Source organism: Hemibagrus wyckioides, linkage group LG04, assembly GCF_019097595.1.
Source record: "Hemibagrus wyckioides isolate EC202008001 linkage group LG04, SWU_Hwy_1.0, whole genome shotgun sequence".
Taxonomy (NCBI): Eukaryota; Metazoa; Chordata; class Actinopteri; order Siluriformes; family Bagridae; genus Hemibagrus; species Hemibagrus wyckioides.
The window spans coordinates 6,338,913-6,361,005 of record NC_080713.1 but is presented as its reverse complement, the minus strand read 5'-3'; the positions used below and the strand labels follow the sequence as shown (position 1 = coordinate 6,361,005).

Below are 22,093 nucleotides of genomic sequence, written 5' to 3'. Positions count from 1 at the left end.
TCCCTGAGACAGGCTCCCTGTGACTTGAGTATAGATTGGATAAACAGTACAGAAAATGAAATGAAAAATCAGATGGCCAGAGCTGTAAAACCACTAGCAGAAGTTACCTTTGCTAATTTTTACAATTTTTACGAATTTTTACAAATTCAGGAGGCAGGTTCACCCACATACACCCTAAAACCACATCTTACACTTATAGGAATTAAACATTATTATTCAAAGGCTGTTCTACAAGATGCACAGCTTCGGTTTGCAATTACAAAAGCAGCTTCAAAAAGGTACAAATTTATAATAATCTAATCAGAATAATCTAAATTTTATCCAAACTAGTGCAATGCTAAAAATGACTGTTTATATTATAGTATATATATATATATATATATATATATATATATATATATATATATATATATATATATATATATATATATATATATATACTATATGACTATAGTATATATTATAATACTACTACTGATAATAAAGCACATTTTTACAACACCATTCATACACTAAAATGCAGCTCAAATTGCTTTAATTTGCTTTAATTTTATTTACTTATTTTGGGGTTTTGCATGCAATTCCCCACAATTTCCTGTTTTATTTATTTTTTGTGTGATGTTTTTTTTACTTAGCTTAATTCATTACTTGATACTTTATTATTATTATTATTATTATTATTATTATTATTATTATTATTATTATAACTTTGCATTGTAGCCTTGTGCTTGTAAAAACTTTGAGCTAATCTATGAAAGATGGCACATTCATTACTATTTTTATTTATTTATTTAGTTTGTTTGTTTGTTTATTTGTTTTATTTTATTAGTTTTTTCATTATTATTATTATTATTATTATTATTATTATTATTATTATTATTATATTTATTAACCCCTAAGTTTTGCCTCCACCCTTTGTATTCTAGTTTTTTCCCTGGTCCAAAGACATGTGTTGTCTGATTGCCATCTCTAAATCGTCCGTAGTGTGTGAGTGTTTGTGTGTTTGTGCCCTGTGATGTTTTGGCACCCTGTAAAGGATGTTTGCTGCCTCAAGTTGGCCCCGAGTCGACTGTGACTGGTCTCAGGTTCCCTGCAACCCTGTATAGGATATGAGGTTCTGTAAATGGATGGATAAATGATTATTTATGTATTGAAATAGAAATAGAATCGAAATAGCCTTTATTTGTCACATATACATTACAGCATAGTGAAAGTCTTTCTTCACATATCCCATCCCTGGAGGTTGGGGTCAGAGCGCAGGGTCAGCCATGATATAGCGCCCTTGGAGCAGAGATTGTTAAGGGCCTTGCTCAAGGGCCCAACAGTGGCAACTTGGCGGTGCTGGAGCTTGAACGACCCAGAGCCTTAACCACTTGAGCCACCACCGCCCCAACTGTACCAGTTAGATTATATTAATTTCAGAGAACACTGAGTACTGAAAATACACTACAAAAGGAATAAACTGGCCTTGTAGACTACATTTGTGTCATTATCTGACTCCTAAGTCCCTAATTAGTACCTTTGAATTTCTAATCTCAAGCAAAGGTCATGTAGTGCATGTCAATACAAGCCACTCATCCACTGCGAGACTTATTTCTGGCATTGCTCACTTCCCTGTATACTGATGCTGACTACACATTTAACAAACATTAGAACAATACCCAAACCGCTCCTAGCAGGCTGACTCAGCGCTAGCCAGCAATAGATTAGCGCATGAGAGTTAATTGCTATTAACCATCTGCTACTGTTGCGATCAACATCTAAATCTAATTGTGCAGAAGCGATATATTTGTTGCAGTAAGTGTTAAAGTCCTGTGTGTTGTAGCGCAGACACAAAGATTTAGAGTGGATGATTGCGGACTTTCCGTTTCTGTGTTCGGGGAAAGAAGTATGGTATATTATTACAGTGGGTTTATTATTCTATACCGGTGAGGTGACTGAAGCATAGCCAGAGGTCATGTGATAGTTGTTGTTGTTGTTACAGTGATGAAATTTACACTGCAGTTTTATTACAAAAAAGGGTGTTAAAATTTATAAATAAGGGCATCATAAATGAATTAATTTCATAGTCAAAGGCTTAAAAAAAACAAACCTAGTTCTTTAACGAGATGTGTGTGTGTGTGTGTGAGGGAGAGAGAGAGGTTGCGGGTGTGTTGATTGACCTGTAGAATTGAATGGAAACCTCTCTGCTAATGAGCTGATGTGTTTACGACGTTTGTGTGTGAGTGTGTGTGTGCACCATGTGCACCTCGTAACATACACAGGCTTACTAATTTCAACCCTGCAAAATTTACAACCATCACCATCAGACTGAAATCTATGAGCACTAATTGTATGTTACATGCCAGATTCCTTGTTTCGTTGTAATCAGCGAGGAGACATAATGTATGAGTATGAACGTCGTAACTCAAGTTTGCATCAGCTGCCTAATGTACGCATTAGGTCATAATGTCGTCATGCTTACAAACTGGTATAAGCACGAAACCGTTATTTACAGTAGATCTGATCAGCCATTGCAGGAGATATGATCTAATGGGTTTCTTTTACGGCAGGTCATGTGCAGTGTAAATTCTGTAATTCTGTCTGCATGTAATGTAAGTGTACGAGAATGAGAGGAGACTGAGTGTGTGTGTGTGTGTGTGTGTGTGTGTAAGCCTGTGCGTGAGAGTGGGTGAGCTGTGGAGAATGGGAGCAGTTGATTGTAACCAGACGAGAGTGTGTAATGTGGCGGTCTGGCGCCTGGACGCAGACCTTCTATATGGAAACTGTTAAAGTCTCATTACGTCACCAGCCGAGTTGCTCTCCTTTCCATGATCCAGAGAGAGTGAGTAATGCGGCCTTAAAAATAAACAGCACTTCTCTCTCTCTCGCTCTCTCTCTCGCTCTCTCTCTCGCTCTCGCTCTCTCTCTCTCGCTCTCTCTCTCTTTCTGTTTTTCCTTTGCGCTCCTCAGTTGAACTTGTATAACCCCCAGCTCCAGAGGACTACTTTTCAACATTTTCCTCATTCAGCTATCAATCACAAGCGAAAGGGGAATGAATCAAGGACGCAAATGTGACAGATAAGAGCAAGCAACGGATGGTGTGCTGACATTTCGGTAACACATCCTTCCCTTACACGCTCCATTTCTTAATAAACCGGAGATATGGAGTCCTTTTGGTTGGTACGGAGGAATTATCATTCTCTTCGGAGACGCATTTTAGATCTGCACTCTTGCATCACCTCTCAGGGAAGAACGGTGTGCTCACGATGCAGCAGAAACTAAATTCCTCTGCAGCGTACTGTGGGCATGCAGCAAAACTAATATCACAGTCTTTATTCCAATCCTACATCATCCTCTAACACACACACACATATGCAGTGATTCCAAACATCTAAAGTTTTACACAATGGTCCTGCTTCCTGTGCCTTTTCCTTTGCCTGTCTGCCCTTTTCTGCCCTCAAAGTCACCCAAGCTTCAGGCGTCATGCCTATTTTTGCAGCCCAAGCGAACAGCGATAGCCCCCTGTCCCATTTATTATGCATGAGGATGCAATGTAATGCTTTCTCAACCCTTACGTCCTTTAATGGGCTCTTGCATAACAGCGCCGTTTATGAATAAATAATGTGATTACAGTTTAGCTTTTGTCAGGCAGACAGAAGCATCAGACATGGCGTCAGTGCCACTGAGCTTCGGCAGGATTTATGGTCATCATACATCTGTTTATGCAAACTGGACATAACAATGCTGAGAAATTGCTGAAAAACACTTTATTATTATTTTTTTTTTTAGAATTTTCTTAGTTGTACAGGAAATGAAGTTAGCTAGTTACAGGTAGCTACATGGGTTTTTTTTTGTCTTTAATTAACAAAAGTTACATTTATACATCAAATGGAACTGAAATCAGGATCCGATTTTGAATATTAGGTCAATGGTCCTCTTTTTTTTTTTTTTTTTTGCAGCCAGAGATCTAAAATTTCCTTCTGCGGCAAATTATTTCTGCACATAATCAAACTACATGATTATTTAATTGATTACTCAGTTGTATACAGTAAAGTTCTGGTTATTTATCAGACCCATAGAGATTTTTCTTCCAGACTTTTTACCAGCAGAACACATCAGGTCCAAATTGACATTATTTCTAGGGTTAAAAGTTTTGGAGGCTTGGACTTCAAGTGACCAGTGTAATAAAGTGTAAGTGTAAGTAAATATAATCATTTTGATAATGGAAGGTTGTGATTTTCAGCATTTTAATCATTTTAACAACAACAATAACTCCATTGTGAGTCTTCTTTTTAGTATTTCTGTGTTTTTAGCCGACTAAGAGCGACATTTTCATCGGAAAGTTCCAAAAGAACTTTTCTTTTATATGCAAATGTTTCTATTTTCAAAGTAAACTATGATATCCAACCCATTCCTGATCTCTGAGATGCTCCAAGAAGCCGTTATATTCAATCTGAGTAAGGTTATCTCAACAGAGGGAAAGTGGACTGTCCTGACTCCATTTATATCAGACTTCTGGCAGTAAAGGTCTGATAATAATTATTTTCCTTCCACTGGCGGATGGAACTCGAGTGTAAAGGGTTAATCTGTGGATTGTCTATTCAGCTATTTTATGAAATAGTATGACTGAGGCAAACTATGAAGGCAAGTGTGATCGAATTCAGGGTGCAGAATGCTAGCTAGACCGTTTGCTAGTTTGTTAGCAATATTAGTCTGGTAGGTACAACACTAGAAACGTCCTAAAATTGATTTAGGAGGAACAACGTATTATTTCTGACTTGTAATGGACGAATACATACAATTACATTTACATCCTTCTTGGAAGATGATGCTAAGAAGCCTTGGCTTATGTGTTGGTTAAGGTTACAGGGTGCAATTGTGTATAATCGACACACTGCAGGGCTAGAGCACAGTGTTTGTGTGTGTTGGTTGGGGACGTCGGAAGTGTAGAGGTGAGGTCATCGCTCTGAATGAGCTGAGCTGGTAGTGCGAGCTCCGGCTGCAGGCTCGGATGTTTTGCGATCGATCGAGTCTGAGTGCCCTTCGTCTGTCCTGTAGGTGTTATTTCAGTCTCGCAACTCGGAGACTGAAGTGTTTCAGTAAGCGTCGAGCGCCAGACTGACACCGACGCACACACACACATACAGAAAAAACATCATGTCATCAAACTTCCAGCTTCCCTCAGTGCTTTTATAGAAAACAGGCAGGTCAAATGGAGGTGAGCGATGCACTGTGCAGTCGCGGCTGGTTTGATAAGAACTGAACATTAGTGAAGCAAGGCAAGCTCGCTCTGGGTATCTTCAACAGATTTTTTTTTCACTTTTTCAGAATCTTGACTGTAGAAAAAATACATTCCATATACAGTATATACAAATACAGGATAGACAAGATGTGCATATGATGAGCCAGTTTGACTGGTATGCAGGTCTAAATGCCAGGCTGGGTGCTAGTCAAACATTGTGTTGCATATCTATTTATCCCCTGTGAACAATTCCACAGTTTGTAGCCAGGAAATGAACTTTAGTTCAGGTGCAAACTCTTGCCTCTTGCTATAAGAGCGTTTATGTGTTGTATTTTGCATAGAACTTCCTTAAAAGTTGGACACTGATGCAAAGTTAGTTTCTGATTTTTTGCATCCTTTTGCACTGTATGTACTGTAATAGTCCGGTATTGTCATGTCATATAGCTGTATTACAATGTATTGCAAAACTATTCTAAACTAAGAAAAGCCTAAAGTGGTTTTTGTGCCATCAGAAATGGGATCAGTGGCTGAATGGAGTAACTGAGTGACACGTGATTGCAATATAATTACACCCTGTTCTTGGAAGGCCTCAGAGTTCATCGGAGAACTTACCTGAACAAACATCTCCTGAACAATCAGTAACGCTGGCTGTAATTCAAACGATTACAAGGACTTGCATGGTGGACACTGTCGAAAAAGGTTCGTGTGGTCAAGTGTTGTGGTAAGAGGAGGCGTTTTTGTCATCTCCAGTGTCAGATTCTGCAGTCTCAGGGGTTAAGCTGTAGCTTTTAGTTTCAGACAGGATGAACTTCGTAGTTTATCGGGAAAAACAACCTGCATTTTTTTGAAAAATAATCTTATGAACCTCAAGTAAAAGTAAATGAATGATTATAATAGTAATAAACTAACCTTTTTTTTCTTTCTTTTCTTTTTTGTTTTTACAGACGTGCCATAACATTAACTGTAAGAGAATACAAAATGCCTTTTTTTAAAAAATGCATTTAATTTAATTATTTAAATATTTTTAAAAAATATTATTGGTATAATTGCTCTTTTGTAAGAGGAATAAAACATGTAATATGTTTTCTGGTCTGCAAAACACACAATACTTTGACTTTGACCGAGTTTGTAACACATATTGTACTAAAATGTATATATTATTTTTGCATATATTTCTTCTATACTTTTCCTACTTTTATATTTTTTTTCCCTAACTTTATATTTATTGTAAGTCTGTTTATCCATCCATTGTCTATACCCGCTTTATTCCTAATTAGGGTCACAGGGATGTGCTGGAGCCAGCACACACTGGGTGTAAGGCAGGGGCAAACCCTGGAAAGGTCACCAGTCCATCACAGGACCACACATATAGACAGACATCCCCACACACTCACTCCTATGGGCAATTTAGAATTACCAATCCACATGTTTTGGGACTGTGGGAGGAAACCCATGCAGGCACAGGGAGAACATGCAAACTCCACACAGAAAGGCCCCTGCCTGTTCGAACCCAGGATTTGAACCCAGGACCTTCTTGCTGTGAGGCAATAGTGCTAACCACTAAGCTGTTTAATTTACAATTGTTTGTATAACACTTTTAAGACTAGACATTGTCACAAAAAAGAGTTTTCTATAAATATCAAAATTAAATCAGAATAAAAATACTATTACAAATAAAAATCCATTTTAAATATCCCTAATGAGCAAACCAGAGCAAAGGAAAAAGAAAACTCCCTGAATGATATAAGGAAGAAACCTTGAGATGGAATTTCCTTTTAAATGACATTGAACTGTACGGTAAAAAAAACCCCAAAAGTTCAGTTGAGTAACCAGGAAATTTATTTTATAAATTCTTTGTAGTTCTAACACAAAGTCTGTCTTGCTGTAGTTAGTAAGTCTTCAGGGATGAAGGCTTGAGTGCAAAACTATTCATATCTCCTGCAGTCCAAAGCCATCTCCATGTGATACAATCTACAGTAATCACATGTATCTCCAGTCAGTCCATGTGGGTTCATCCTCAGCAGCAGCAAGAGACCTTCAAGTGATACCACATTCCTTACGCAACTTTCTTTTGGAGTTCTGCCTCTTCTCTTGTGTGACTTTTCTTCTTCTGCTCTTGTCGTTCTTGTTTGCGTTTCACTTTTGTCCACTCTTTGACATGTTTTTGTCCATAAAACACTTTCTTTTTTTTTATCTGATTTACCAGATTCTTTTTGCATTTTTTTGTGTTAACTTTCTTTTAAACTTAAAAAAATTGTTTTTCTGTTAGTGTGTGTGTGTGTATGTGTGTGTGTTTCGTCTCCTTACTTCTTGTTTTTAATTTTTTCTTTACTTTTCTTTTTGTCCAATCTTTGACATGTATGGAGTCAGATTTGGGACTTTATTAGTGACAAAAAAAAATCACAAACAAATGATATATTTAAATACTGAAAAAAGTGATTGAAAACTCAAACAAAAATGAAAATGAAAAGAGAAACAGGAGCATTTTTTTAATTGTTATTTTTATTTTTTATTATACTTTTTTTTTGGCCATAATTTATTTTTAACTTTTTTTTTCTTGGTTTTTGGTGGCAAATTTATTTTTGTGTTGCGTTTCTCTTTTTCTCTTCTCATTTTTTGTTCACATTTTCACTTTTATCCACTCTTAGATGACTTTGGAGTTACATTTGGGACTTTACTAGTGACAAAAAAAGTATATCAAATATCACAACTGTAGCAATCAGCATGATGCAAAACTATCTTATTTGTTTTTGTGCAAGCAAGAAAACTTCTAGATGGTTTATTCCTTACAAATTCCATTACTGTCATTTTGCACAAAGCAAATGACTGCTGTACAAACTATTTCTGTCTTGCATTCTGCTGTAGAAAACATCGTAGTAGGTGGTAATGTTAGAAATCCATAGAAATTGAATGCCAAACACAATAATTTAGATTCTTATATCCCTTTTGTCATGCCACAATAGCATGCACTGACCAGACTTTCTACTATATCGTGTATTTACTGTATCTTTTGCACGCTTGTCTATGTGATTGCAGTCATTTATTTGTAGTCATCCTGTGTTGTCATGCCATATTCCTGCACCACAGCCCTGAAAAGACAACATTTCATTCCAGTGTATACAAGTGCAACAGCATGAGTGACAACAAAACCCACTTTTCCTGATTCGACGTGAATGCGCTGCTGTCATGCTACTGATTATTCACACAACTTGCTAATCCAAGCTGGCAGAGATCCAGATTTACTAAGACGTCAGTACGTTTAATGTCAGAGTTTAACCTCTAATGAACTCATATTTTGATTGGAGTCGTGATAAAATATGAAACTGTGATCAGAGCATCTCGACATGTTGGCTTTTTCAAGCGATCGTCATGAAGTAGATTGTTATTGTGTACAAACAGCGCCATCTGGTGTTTTACTGTGGTATGGAAAGCCCACTGAGAACAGAAATGAGAACCCAGCCTACTTCTTCTTAGACTGTGCATAAAATTATGACCACCTGCCTAATATTGTGTTGGTTCCCCTTTTGCTGCCAAAAAAGCCATGATCCGTTATGCACTGTGTATTCTGACACCTTTCTATCAGAACCAGCATTAACTTCTTCAGTAATTTGAGCAACAGTAGCTCGTCTGTTGGATCGGATCACACGGGCCAGTCTTCGCTCCCCACGTGCATCAGTGAAGCTTGGCCGTCCATGACCCTGTCGCCGGTTCACCACTGTTCCTTTCTTGGACCACTTTTGATAGATACTGACCACTGCAGACCGGGAACACCCCACAAGAGCTGCAGTTTTGGAGATGCTCTGATCCAGTGGTCTAGCCATCACAATTTGGCCCTTTGTCAAACTCGCTCAAATCCTTACACTTGCCCGTTTTTTCTGCTTCTAACATCAACTTTGAGGACAAAATTTCACAAAGTTAACATCAACTTTGAGTACAAAAACTTGCTGCCTCTAATATATCCCACCCACTAACAGGTGCCATGATGAGGAGATCATCAGTCTTATTCACTCCACCTCTCAGTGCTCATAATGTTATGGCTGATCGGTGTAAATAAATTAAATAAAAATAAATCAAGGAAGAAAAAACAAAATATATAAAGAAATAAGAAGCAATAGGACTAATATCTAAAGACTAAAAAATCGGAATATGATGAACACTTATGTTAAATGAAGTAACAGTGGAATATAACGTGCAATAATGTTACATATATCAACAACAGAATGTGAGTTTGAGGGGTTGAAGATGTTTTATCTGTCTGTTAACATTTGCTTATGTTTTGTCATTTCTGCTAAATATATCTATGAAATCAAGTTTGGGACATTAATAGTGACATGATAATAATAATATAAACATAAATAATAATAACAATAATAATAATAAAAATAGGTGGGTTCCCTCCGTGCGCTCCGGTTTCCTCCCACAGTCCAAAGACATGCTTCTAGGCTGATTGGAGTCTCTAAATTGCCCATAGTGTGTGATTGCGTGAGCGAATGAGTGAATTTTCTTTCTCTGTATGTGTTCATTTTTATTTTTAGTTATGCCTTTTCTTTTGTGTTAATTTTCTGCTTCTCATTTTTATTTACAGTTTTCATTCAGCATGTAAGGAATCAGATTTGGGAGACAAACAAATACAGGTAAATATTGCAAAAGTACTGTATAAGTCTGTTTAAGTACTGCGAGCAGAAGCAAGAAGATACACGAAAGCATGCTTCTGCAATCTTTCAACACTTTAATAGCCACTATTTATTTGCGACATCACATTTCATCTTAAGTTTCTTCACACGTTTTGTGGTCACACCTGTTCTTTTCCATTAACTTTCTCCTTATAGGTATTTATTTTCCCAATTATTCTTTCTGGTGTCTAGTGTCATTTTCTATGCAGCGGTCTGTTGGGGAAGTAACATGAAGGTGGCAGAGAGAAATAAACTGGACTAACTAAACTTGGCATGGAGCTGGACCCAGTTCACGCTGGATCCAGTTGTTGAGAGGGAAGGATGCTGTCAAAACATTATTCAATCCTAGACAACCCTTCTCATCCACTAGACCAGGGGTGTCTAATCTTATCTGCAAAGGGCCGGTGTGGGTGCAGGTTTTCATTCCACCTGAGCAGAAGCCACACCTCTTTCTACTGAAAGCCAAGATCACTTGATTAGCCGGTTGGAATCAGGTGTAGCTTGTGCTTGGTTGGAATGAAAACCTGCACCCACACCAGCCCTTTCTGGATAAGATTGGACACCTCTGCACTAGACAGTGTGCTGGTTGATCAGAAGAGCACATACAGCCAGAGACTGATCACTACTGAGCAATTTAGGAGATCTTTCATCCCATCCCAGTGGCAATCAAACTGTCAGTCAAATTCCTCCCTTTAAGTGTTGGGACAATTTCATGTGCAATAATTAATAATGGGTGCAATAGTAGTTATGGGCCTTTCATACACATTACAATTTCACCATTCATGTACAGGCTTTTCCCTTCAGGGGTGGCCACAGCGAATCATCTCTTTCCACCTATCCCTATCCTCTGCATCCTCAACACATATCCTCATTTATAACATCCATATACCTCCTCTTTGGCCTTCCTCTTTGCCTCCTGCCTGGCAGCTCCATGTCCAACATTCTCCTACCAATATACTCACTCTCCCTCCTCTGAACATGTCCATACCATCTTAATCTGGCCTTCCTAACTTTGTCCCCCAAATGTCCAACATGTGGCCGTCCCTCTGATGTTCCTAATCCTGTCCAACCATCTCACTCAACATCTTCAGCTCTGCTATCTCCAGCTCTGACCCCTGTCTCTTCCTCAGTGACGCTGTCTCTAAACCATACAGCATGGCCAGTCTCACCATCGTCTTGTACACCTTGATTAAATTTGGCGTGATACCCTTCCTGATGCAACCCTCTCCTATTTATCCGGGCTTGGGATCGGCACAGAAGTCGCGTACTGGACTATGACCCCATGGCTAGGGTATAATAGGCTATTATCACCTATTAAAAATGATCACCAATTGCCATCCCTTTGTGCAATATTATAGTTGTACAGTATTTATACAGCATTTGTATTGATTTATTCTATTTATTTGTTACTTGTATAGAGCATACATTTCTTTCTTTCTTTCTTTCTTTCTTACTGTAACATGGCAAAGCAATTTATATAGTGTGATTACTAAAGTTCCTTGACTCTTGAATCTTTAAAATAATAATAATAATAATAATAATAATAATAATAATAATAGCGATATCGTTTAAAAAACTACAATTCCCATCAACCCGGTGCGCGCACCCAGCACCATAAATCCGGAAGTGTTTGTGGTTGGGCGCCGGAGCTGTGTTTACTTCCGGACTTCCTGTATATGGCAGATCTGGATAACAGCAACGGCGACCTCAGCGAGATCTCATGCGCTGTGAACGCACAAAGCGACAGGGACATCTCCGATAGCATCTCGGATGGTTTTTCGAGTCTCTTGAAGCTTTTAAAAACCTCCGGAGAGTCAGACTGGCTTTAGAGAGGAAGAAAGTAATCCCTTCTGCTACCCTTCCGCCAATACGCCAAAGTCAATGCGCTCCATCATTGAAGAGCTGGAGCTCCTTTACCGGCACTTTTCGAACGCATCTTCTTACTAACACGCACCGATTTAGGTGTGAATTAAAACCGGGGAGCATTCGTTGGAGGTTACGAGCAAGCTTTCCGGTCGAGCTGCTTCCTTTGGAGTGAGAAAAACAAACAAACAAGCAAACAAACAAACAAAAAATAAATAAGAAGAAGGAAGGGGACGAAAGTGCGTCCATCGACCCCCTTTCCATCAGTATGGATTGGTTAATGGGGTGAGTACTGTATCATTAAGATAAGAAATCAATTTGGCATGTCATGCAGCCAGCATGTCTTGAGTCTTGGGGTAAACAGGAAACCGGACAAACAAACAAACAAAAATATCCAGGATGGTGTCCTGTCAGAAGAGCCAGATCACCCTTCCCTCGTCACCCTTCACCTTACTCCGGCAAATCCTGATTCTTCGTAAATCTAACCGTCTGGCTATTTGCTGCAATTTACACCGTGTTTAAATAAACAAATACGATTTAACCTGCCACTTTGTCTTGCAAATTTTGCCTCCTTCCTGGAGACGGGTCAGGCACCTGCAAATCTTCCCATAGCTATTTATAATCTACATCTCTCTGCTCTCTTTCTTAATGCACCTCTCTCTCTCTCTCTCTCTCTCTCTCTCTTTTTTCCCTTCTCCCTTCCCATATGGATTAGTTTTCTATCAGATGTTTAAATGCAGTTCAGTTCAGTTCACTTGACTATTGTGGAGTGCAAAAGTTTGCATGCTCTTCGTGTTACGAGTTCCTTTATTATGGCATGGAGCCAGAGCAGTGACTTTAGATGTTTAAAAAAGGCAACACGGACTATTTTCAGCGTCGTCTCTCAAAGTTTGAAACCGCCAGCTTTTGGATCGTCTCAGTTGTTCCTAATTATTTGGCCTGTCATTTGGTTATGAGGCAGATCGTGTTAGGAGTTCCCTGGGCGCTCCTTTATTATCGCATAGAGCCAGAGCAGTGACTTTAGATGTTTAAAAAAGGCAACACGGACTATTTTCAGCGTCGTCTCTCAAAGTTTAAAACCGCCAGCTTTTGGATCGTCTCAGTTGTTCCTAATTATCTGGCCTGTCATTTGGTTATGACGCAGATCTGATGTGGCACTAATTAGATTTCTGGCTTTTGGCTCATTTGCGGTGGTTCTGTTGATTGCTGTTGTTGTTTAGCTTTAAAAAGCATGGATATCAAACTACATTGATTGATCTAAAGCAAGTGCTAGTGTATACAGTTTGTTGTTGTTGTTGTTCCTTCGGCTGCTTCCATTTCGGGGTCATTTGGTCCGCATGTTCTGATTTGGCACAGGTTTTTACGCTGGATGCCCTTCCTGACGCAACCCTCCCATTTAATCCGGGCTTGGGACCGGCACTAAGAGTTAATTCTTCAGTGGGTTGGTTAGAGTCCTGCCCGGGAATCGAACCCGGTCCACGGCAATGAGAGCACGGGATCCTGCCGCTGGACCACCAGGAGGCTAGTGTATACAGTATAACTCCTTTAAAACCTGACTGTTAACGCTGTGAACAGCCCTGCTGATATGCTGTCAAGTGGCTCAAGTGCTTGGAATCTGCTTTTTGCCTAGTTGGAGGTCAGAAGGTCGGTGTTAGAGGCAGCATAACCTTGGTTGACTCGAGCAAAGCGACAGCTGAATTTATTTTCCATGTGAAAATTGTTTGTATGGTTCAGATGTCGCATGTGGTCCTCCGCTTCGCCGCTTGCAGCTTCCTGTTTACTGTTTGCCAGACAAAAGAAAAATAGAAGGATACTTGCGGTGTCATCATCTGTCATACACAGTGTATTTAGAGACATTATAAAGCTGGAAGAAGCTAACATAGATTTTAATGTTTTTTAGGCCGGTGAGCGCTAGTACAAATACCTGGATTTGTTAGTTTGACGACAAAGTTAGCATGAAGCCAAGTGAATTAGAGACTTAACTGATTAGTGCTTCATTTCAGTTTCACGATTTAGCTGGAGATGATATACTTTTTGCTTTCTACCGTTTCTCAAGGAAGGGAAAGATGGATGGAAGGAAGGAGAAAAGAAAGGAAGGGAGGAAAGAGAATAGAAAGGAAGGAGAAGGGAGTTAAATAAGGAGTGTGATGAAGGGTAAGGAAGGGAGGAAAGAGAATAGAAAGGAAGGAGAAGGGAGTTAAATAAGGAGTGTGATGAAGGGTAAGGAAGGGAGGAAAGAGAATAGAAAGGAAGGAGAAGGGAGTTAAATAAGGAGTGTGATGAAGGGTAAGGAAGGAAGGAAGGAAGGAAGGAGAGAAGAAAGGAAGGGGAATTAAATGAAAGAGTGAAAGGGAAGGAAGGTGGGAAGAAGGAAAAGAATGGAAGGAAAGGGTAGGAATGGACGAGAAGGAATAAAGGATGGAAGGAAAGAAGGGAGTGAAGGAAGGAAAGAAAGAATGAAAGGGAAGGTAGAAGGAAAGAAGGAAGATGATGGAAGGATAGGAAAGGAATGGAAGGGAAGGAAGGAAAGAAAATGCAAGGAAGGAGGAAAGGAATAAAAGAAAGTTTAAAAAGGAAAAATAAAAGAGAAGGAATACATGATGGAAGAGAAAATGGAAGGAAAGAAGGAAGTGAAGGGAGGAAAAGAATGGAAGGAAAGGGAAGTAATGGAAGGAAAGAAAAGAAAATGAAAGGAAGGAAATAAAGAACAAAAGAAAAAAGCATGGAAGAGAAACAGGAAAGGAAAGAAGGAAGTGAAGAAAAGAAGTAATAAAAATGGAAGGGAAGGAAGGAATGGAACAAAGGAGGAAAAGAAATAAAGAACAAAAAAAGAAAGGAATAAAGGACGGAAGAGAAAGAAAGAAGGGAATGCCCAGTCCAGCCCTACATACGAGGCTGTGGTCTATATGGCTGAGGTGCTGGTTTCTGCCTCTTCCAGCTGCAGCTTTTCTCATGAACTCTTCAGGCGTGTGTTTAACTTTACTGCATGATCTCATCACCTACCTGCTAAACTATCTGCCGCAGCGTTGTGTACACACGTCCGACTTTCTGTCCAGCCACCTGCTGGAGACTGACCCGTCACGATAAGAGTTAATCCTGAAGAATGAGATAAAACCGGACAGATTTTAACCCCTGACCTCAAACCAGCCAATAACACAAGCACATAGAAGTTTCTAGAGACTTCAAACTCAAATTAAGAGTGAATAGAATTTGGCCACAGTGCTACATTATACACACACACACACACACACACACACATTTACTTTATTCAGAGTCGTTCTGTAAATTCCGTGTTTGTCGTGTAAAGTAACATCGGAATGTAACTGAGTGACATATCCCAGGCAGGAGGTGTAAAGATTTCGACTCGGACTCCAGATGTGACGTGAGCTGAATCGTGTCTCTGCTGCATGGCGAGAGACGACGGGAAATAAACCCACACAAGAACACACAGACTCTGCCTGAATGTTTGCACATGATGACGTCTTTATTCTTTTGTTAAACCCAGAGAGATCAGACCGTGACAGCCACGTATTTTATTTGAATTTTACATCACATGCCATGTAAAAAAAATGATTAAGCAAATAGAGATTTGGAAGCAGATAGACGATCACAACATACATACTGTGGGTGTGTTTGAGGGTGTGAGGGTGTTTGTGTGCGGCTGTGAGTTTGTGTGTGGCTGTGTGTGTGTGTGTTTGTGTGTGAAATGTGTGAGTTTGTGTGTGAAATGTGTGAGTTTGTGTGTGGCTGTGTGTGTGAGAGTTTGAGTGTGAGAGCACAAGTGAGTGAGTTTGTGCATGTTTGAGGGTGTGAGGGTGTGTGCGGCTGTGAGTTTGTGTGTGAATGTGTGAGTTTTTGTGTGTGAGAGCACAAGTGTGTGAGTTTGCGTACGAGTTTGTGCGTGTTAGTTTGTGCATGTGAAAGGAGTTTGTGTGTGAGAGTGAGTTTGTGATTTTGAGTGTGTGTGTGTGTGTTGGCTCTGGTCACGTCCACTCTTAACCATGCACACAACAAGATCGACCTGTGACGCAACTAGGTCACATGGGATCATCTGTCCAGCATGCTCCTGTGTGTGCTTGTGTGTGCTTGTGCTTGTGTGTGTGTGTGTGTGTGTGTGTGTGTGTGTGCTTAGCAGATTTCGAACTCTAATAAAGTGACAGTGTTGAGGAAAAACTCTGAGGCAACTTGAGAAAAAAAGCTGTAAAGGAACTGTATTCAAAAGCAGCGCCTCATCAGGGTGACACCAGATACACGTGGGTGATAATATTGCATGAGAACTGTTTAACAATAAAGGCAGGCAGTATTATGTATGGATGCTTTGTTAGCATTTTTTTTTGACTCAACGACACCTGAAATAATGTGTGTGTGTTTGGATTAACGGTAGCTTTAACACGTAGCATGAAGACGGATCACCAGATCGGCGAAAAACAAACACACACCTCAAACATAGGAACGAGTGGAATGTAAACCTGTGTGTCTCGGTGCTCAGTGCTCCCACAGCTGAAGTGCTGTCATGCATGCCGGTCTCTCATTTCCTTGCTTGATGCATTCAAATATCTCTGACCACAGGGCGTAAACCTTTGCATGTTTTGCATGTGATAGCTTAGTGCAGCTTAGTGGATGAAAATACTGAAAGCACAGAATATCAGAAATGAATCAGTTTAATACATTGTGGGTCTGACCGTCCATGAGGTTCCAGATATCCTTTTTATTTTATTTTATTTTATTAAATGTTATTTAATTTTAATTTTATTTTATTTCATTCATTTCTTTACATTTTATTTTTTTATTTTTTTTTATTTCAATTTATTTATTTATTTATTTATTACTATTTAAATGAACAGTTCTGTATAATAAAAAGGTCACATTCAGGTCACTTAATAACCATGATACCATGAGTTCAGCAGTTAGCTTTAAATATATATAACGTATTACTTGCGCATTAGTTTTTTTTTATTTTTTATTTTTTTTTTAAAGAAGTTTTCTCTCGGTTGTTTTTCTGTACTCACTCCTCTTCCTGGCATGGGCATGAGCACGCAGCTCTATGGACTAAGTTGAAGGATGCTGTTCAGATGCAGCTTCGCTCTTAGACATAAGAGATGAAAGCACACTCCTGAGCCTCCTCCTCCTCCTCTTCCTCTTCCCAGAACTGACTCGGATGATCTGATGGTGTATAAGAGCGCAGGGTTAGATGCGGACGCAGACACGGTAGTGAGCAGTGTAATGGTTTTCTCTATACACGAGTCACGTGACCGAGAAAAGATGGACGCCTGCATATCTAATCGAACAGATTTTATTATTAGTAGTATTATTAATTTATTATTTAACAATTGGATGATTTCTTTCCTGTGTGTTTATACTGCCCCGGTTTGAGAGATTCATGTGAGCACACCACACATAGCAGTGACATGTTATTTTTCGTCAGGAGAGCTTGAGAGACAGATTTATGAGTGAGAGGTGACGCCATACAGTGTCTGCAATTCATTCACTTCAGATTCCTGTGTTATTCAGTTATTCATTCATATCAGTGTTCATGCTATTAGGTTGTTATTATTTTACTTGATACAAGTTTTAATTCGTTCGCTTTCTATCCATATAATAAACCACGATTTGAAGGAAGCCAACCACGTCAATCATCAATCTGCCGCTCATGCTGCATCACAGGGAGGCGTAACACTCTGAGGAAGACGCTTTCCGCCCCCTTTCACATGCACAAGCTCACAGACACCCGCAATTGTGTCACTGCTGTCAGTCTGTGTGTATATCTATTTGTCTGCCTATGTATGTTTATCCTTTTATGCTCTTTCTTCCTTCCTGCATATTTGTCTGGCTGTTTGTCCATCTGTCTGTCTGCATATCTTTGTACACATCTGTCTATCTGTCTGCCTGTATGTCCATTTGTCTGCATACCTGTGTACACATCTTTCTCTGTCCATCTGTCTGCATATCTGTGTACACATCTGTCTGTCTCTGTACGTACGTCCATCTGTCTGCATATCTTTGTACACATCTGTCTGTCTGTGTATGTCCATCTGTCTGCATATCTGTGTACACATCTTTCTGTCTGTGTACGTCCATCTGTCTGCATATCTGTGTAAACATTTGTCTGTCTGTATGTCCATCTGGCTGCATATCTTTGTACACATCTGTCTGTCTGTCTGTATGACAATCTGTCTGCATATTTGTATACCTATCTGTCTCTGTCTATCCGTCTGTCTGTCTATCTGTGAGTCTCGATTTATCTGCTTGTCTGTCTATATTTTAATCTGTCTGTATGTCTTTTTACTTTTCTGTCTGTCCATATGTTCATCAATCTATCCATCTATCTCAGTATGTCTGTTTCCTTCTGTTTCTGTCACTATCTGTCTATGTCTAGCCATCTGCACATCCTTATGTCTGTCTGTCTGTCTCCATGCATGCATGCATAGAGCTGCCTGTTTGTATCGGCCATGCATGACACATGGATGAGGTTGCAAGCGTAAGAAAAAAAGCAAGGTTTATCTTGTAACACATCACCCTTCATGAACATGTGAACCCTGTGTTGCTCTTCAGGACAGCCGTGGTGTCACGAGCACACACACACTACCTACCTACCTAGGCATCCTTCTCCCTACTATGCTTTAGGGATTCTGTTAAAGCAATGTTTATATTGTGATATTAATCAGCCCATTCCCACTCACTGTAACCATCTTGCAACTTTAAAGTCCACGAGTACTTTTTTTTTCCTATTTATGGAAAGCGTAGCAGCCACGTGAATGCTTTCGCTCTTAGGTCAGCATGCTCCGTGTTTGCTGGGTTCCATCTGAACCACAGTGTTTGTCATCAGAAACCCGAGTAAAGGTCACGTCTTGGCATCGTGACCAGATATCTGCAAGCTTCTCGCTGTCGGGGCTGAGGGTGAGCGGTAGACATGTGCAGGCAGACTGTTACGTTAGAAAGCCTGTTCTAGCACACTGCTGATGAATTCTTGTATCTGATTGGTCAGAAGGCGTTAATAATTAAAGTGTAATAATAAACGCTTTGTTTATGTATTTAACCAAATATCAGGTGTTGGTATTGTGTAGTTTTCTGTAAGGAGATGTTTGTTGTGAGATTTATGGAAGGAGTCTCCGGTAGTAGCTCTTTGTGTTTTTTTTTTTTTTTTGGATCAGTTCCTCAGTAAGTAGCTGCATATTTTTTTTTTTTTCCCTTCACTGTGACCGAGGGAAAAAAAAATGCGAGAGGTCAGCAAGGGTATGACTTTATGGCTGCTGTAAGAACGTTTTATGTAGTATTTTATCATCCTGAGTGTGAAAGCCGGAGCATGTCCATGTCCGTGAAACCATTCATTGAGCCATCGTGCCCTTGCGTCTGGGTGGGGCGGGGTCATCCTAAAGTGACCACACACATCAGGATAGTGATGTTTCATCAGGGATAAGAGATTAAAATTTGTTTAGAATTACATTTATTGCACCTGAGCCTTTTCAGATAATCCTTAAACCCCAAGTCCTGAAGACTTTCCTCTTTTGGAAAACTTAGTGAACAATATAACTTAATTTAATTTCTTTTTTTTTTTTTTTTTTTATTTATTGATTTAGGTGAGAGTTCACCATACAGGTGTGTTGAAATTAGCTGTTACTATGGAAACGCTACCCTACTAGAAGCCTCGAAGCCTTCTGACCAAACAAAATAGAGAATTCAAACCATATTGTTTGAATTCCAGTTCATCTGTGCATTATCCACGGATACGACTTGCAAGCCTCTACCTTGCTAACATTTCCGTTATTATTAGACGTAATGATATTTCACTGTTCTTTTCTTGCTCTTCTTATAGTTCAGCTGGTTAATATTAAGTAATTTGGCAAGGAGTTACATTTCTAACTAGTGTGTTTTTTTCTTTTCTACAAAATATTGGATTGTTGATGACCGACAAGATTCACAAGTGGCTTTAAATGCTGCAAGAGCATAAACACACAGCTTTAATTATTGCGTTTTGAAATAACAGTACTGAAATCACAAAGCAGTGTAAACTTGTCAAGTGAAAATGTGGTGTGATTTTGGAACATGTCAACCAAGCATAAGCTCACCTCCCCCTCATCTATCATGCAGTGGTTAAGGTTTAGAGTTGGGTTTTAGTTACTGCTCATAGACCTGCATTACTGAGAAAGCCCTGCTATAATCACTCGATCCAGCCAGAGAGCTGCGGGGACATCTGATCTGAGCATATCAGTGGTGTCTGACACAAGCAAGTGCGTTAATGCTGAGCGATGATCTGGCTGAACGAGTTCTGTTTAAAAAAACATGACGAGACCTCGGTCATTCCTGCTGTGCAATCTGCTGAATAAAGCGGACTGCCCCAGCTGACTTTCAGGACTTGCTTCCTGTTTTGATCAAGTTAAATGTTAATGAACATACAAGCTGTACTTTGACCGTGTAGCGACCTAAAGACAAAAGGAGATCTTGCTTTAATTAACAAATTTATTAATTATACATTTATTTGAATGCTTTACAGCTTTTTGAGAGAGAGTGGTAATACTTTTGCTTCTCATACAGCTTGGGGCTGAGTATAGTAGTAGAGTATGTTGGTTGGGACTATAGTTGTTGAGTGTATGGGTTGGGACTTAACTGAGTATAGTAGTGGGATGCTTGGGATGGGACTTGGTTGAGTATAGTAATAGAGTATGTGGGTTGGGACATGGCTGAATACAGTAGTAGGGTATTTGGTTTGGGATTTGGCCAAGAACATTAGTAGGGTACACGGGTTGGGACTTACCTGATTACAGTAGTAGAGTACATTGGTTGGGACTTGGTTGAGTACAGTCGTAGGGGTTTGTGTTTGACTGGGTACAGTAGTAGGATATTTGGATTGGTATTTGACTGGGTACAGTAGTAGAGTACATTGGTTAGGACTTGGCTGAGTACAGGCATAGGGTATTTGGATTAGGACTTGGCTGAGTACAGTAGTAGAGGGGACATCTGTTGGGATTTGGCTGAGTACAGTAGTAGAGTCAGTAGGTTGGACCTTGACTAAGTATGTTACTAAGGTGTTTGGGTTGGGATTTGACTGAGTACAGTGATAGAGTATGTGGTTTGGGATTTAGCTGAATACGGTAGTAGAGAACGTCTGTTGGTTTTCGGCTGAGTACAGTTGTAGAGTATGTGATTTTGGACTTGACTGATTGTGGTTGTGTGGTGTTTGGGTTGGGATTTGACTGGGCACAATAGTAGAGGACGTGGGTTGGGACTTGATTAAGTACAGTAGTAGTTTATGTGGGTTGGTACAGTAGTAGGGTATTTGGTTTGGTATTTGACTGGGTACAGTAGTAGAGTACATTGGTTAGGACTTGGCTGAGTACAGGCATAAGGGTATTTGGATTGGGATTTGTCTGGGTACAGTACTAGAGGACATTGGATGGGATTTTGCTGAGTACATTAGTAGGGTATTTGGGTTTGGATTTGACTGGTCAGAGTAGTAGGGTATTTGGGTTGGGATTTGACTGGTCAGTGTAGTAGGGTATTTGGGTTGAGATTTGACTGGTCAGTGTAGTAGGGTATTTGGGTTGAGATTTGACTGGTCAGTGTAGTAGGGTATTTGGGTTTGGATTTGACTGGTCAGAGTAGTAGGGTATTTGGGTTGGGATTTGACTGGTCAGTGTAGTAGGGTATTTGGGTTGAGATTTGACTGGTCAGTGTAGTAGGGTATTTGGGTTGAGATTTGACTGGTCAGTGTAGTAGGGTATTTGGGTTTGGATTTGACTGGTCAGAGTAGTAGGGTATTTGGGTTGGGATTTGACTGGTCAGTGTAGTAGGGTATTTGGGTTGAGATTTGACTGGTCAGTGTAGTAGGGTATTTGGGTTGAGATTTGACTGGTCAGAGTAGTAGGGTATTTGGGTTCGGATTTGACTGGTCAGAGTAGTAGGGTATTTGGGTTCGGATTTGACTGGTCAGAGTAGTAGGGTATTTGGGTTGAGATTTGACTGGTCAGAGTAGTAGGGTATTTGGGTTGGGATTTGACTGGTCAGAGTAGTAGGGTATTTGGGTTCGGATTTGACTGGGCACTGTAGTTGGGCATTTGGGATAGGACTTGGCTGAGTACAGTAGCAGAGCCTCAGGGCTTGGACATGTCTGAGTGCAGTAGTAGCGAATGTGGTTTAGGACTTGGCAAAGTTATTTGGTAGTTAAACAAGGGTGGGGTTGATGAGGTGATTGGACCTGATCTTATGAATGCGGACACACTTTCCAACATGAACCTAAATATCTTGACAGTTCTGTATCCAAACCATGCTTTGGCGACTTCCATTTTTAACCCAAAAAAAGGTTTCAATACTGCACAGCGGTAGAGGATGCTGACAT

At 39.8% G+C, this 22,093-nt stretch overlaps 1 protein-coding gene across 2 annotated transcripts in view; it reads left to right on the top strand.

The window, feature by feature from the left end:
• The first annotated feature begins 5,886 nt into the window (after nt 1-5,886).
• Nucleotides 5,887-22,093, top strand: part of mob2b (MOB kinase activator 2b) — a 52,296-nt gene continuing 36,089 nt past the window's right edge. Inside the window, exons 1-2 of one of the 2 annotated variants that reach the window (XM_058387576.1) lie at nt 5,887-5,923; nt 9,810-9,858. In XM_058387576.1, the coding sequence (XP_058243559.1) occupies nt 5,902-5,923; nt 9,810-9,858 (71 nt within the window). In that variant the 5' untranslated portion in view covers nt 5,887-5,901. Of the gene's footprint in view, nt 5,924-9,809; nt 9,859-11,566; nt 12,046-22,093 lie in introns of those variants that run through there. The other variant, XM_058387577.1, reaches the window with a different exon arrangement.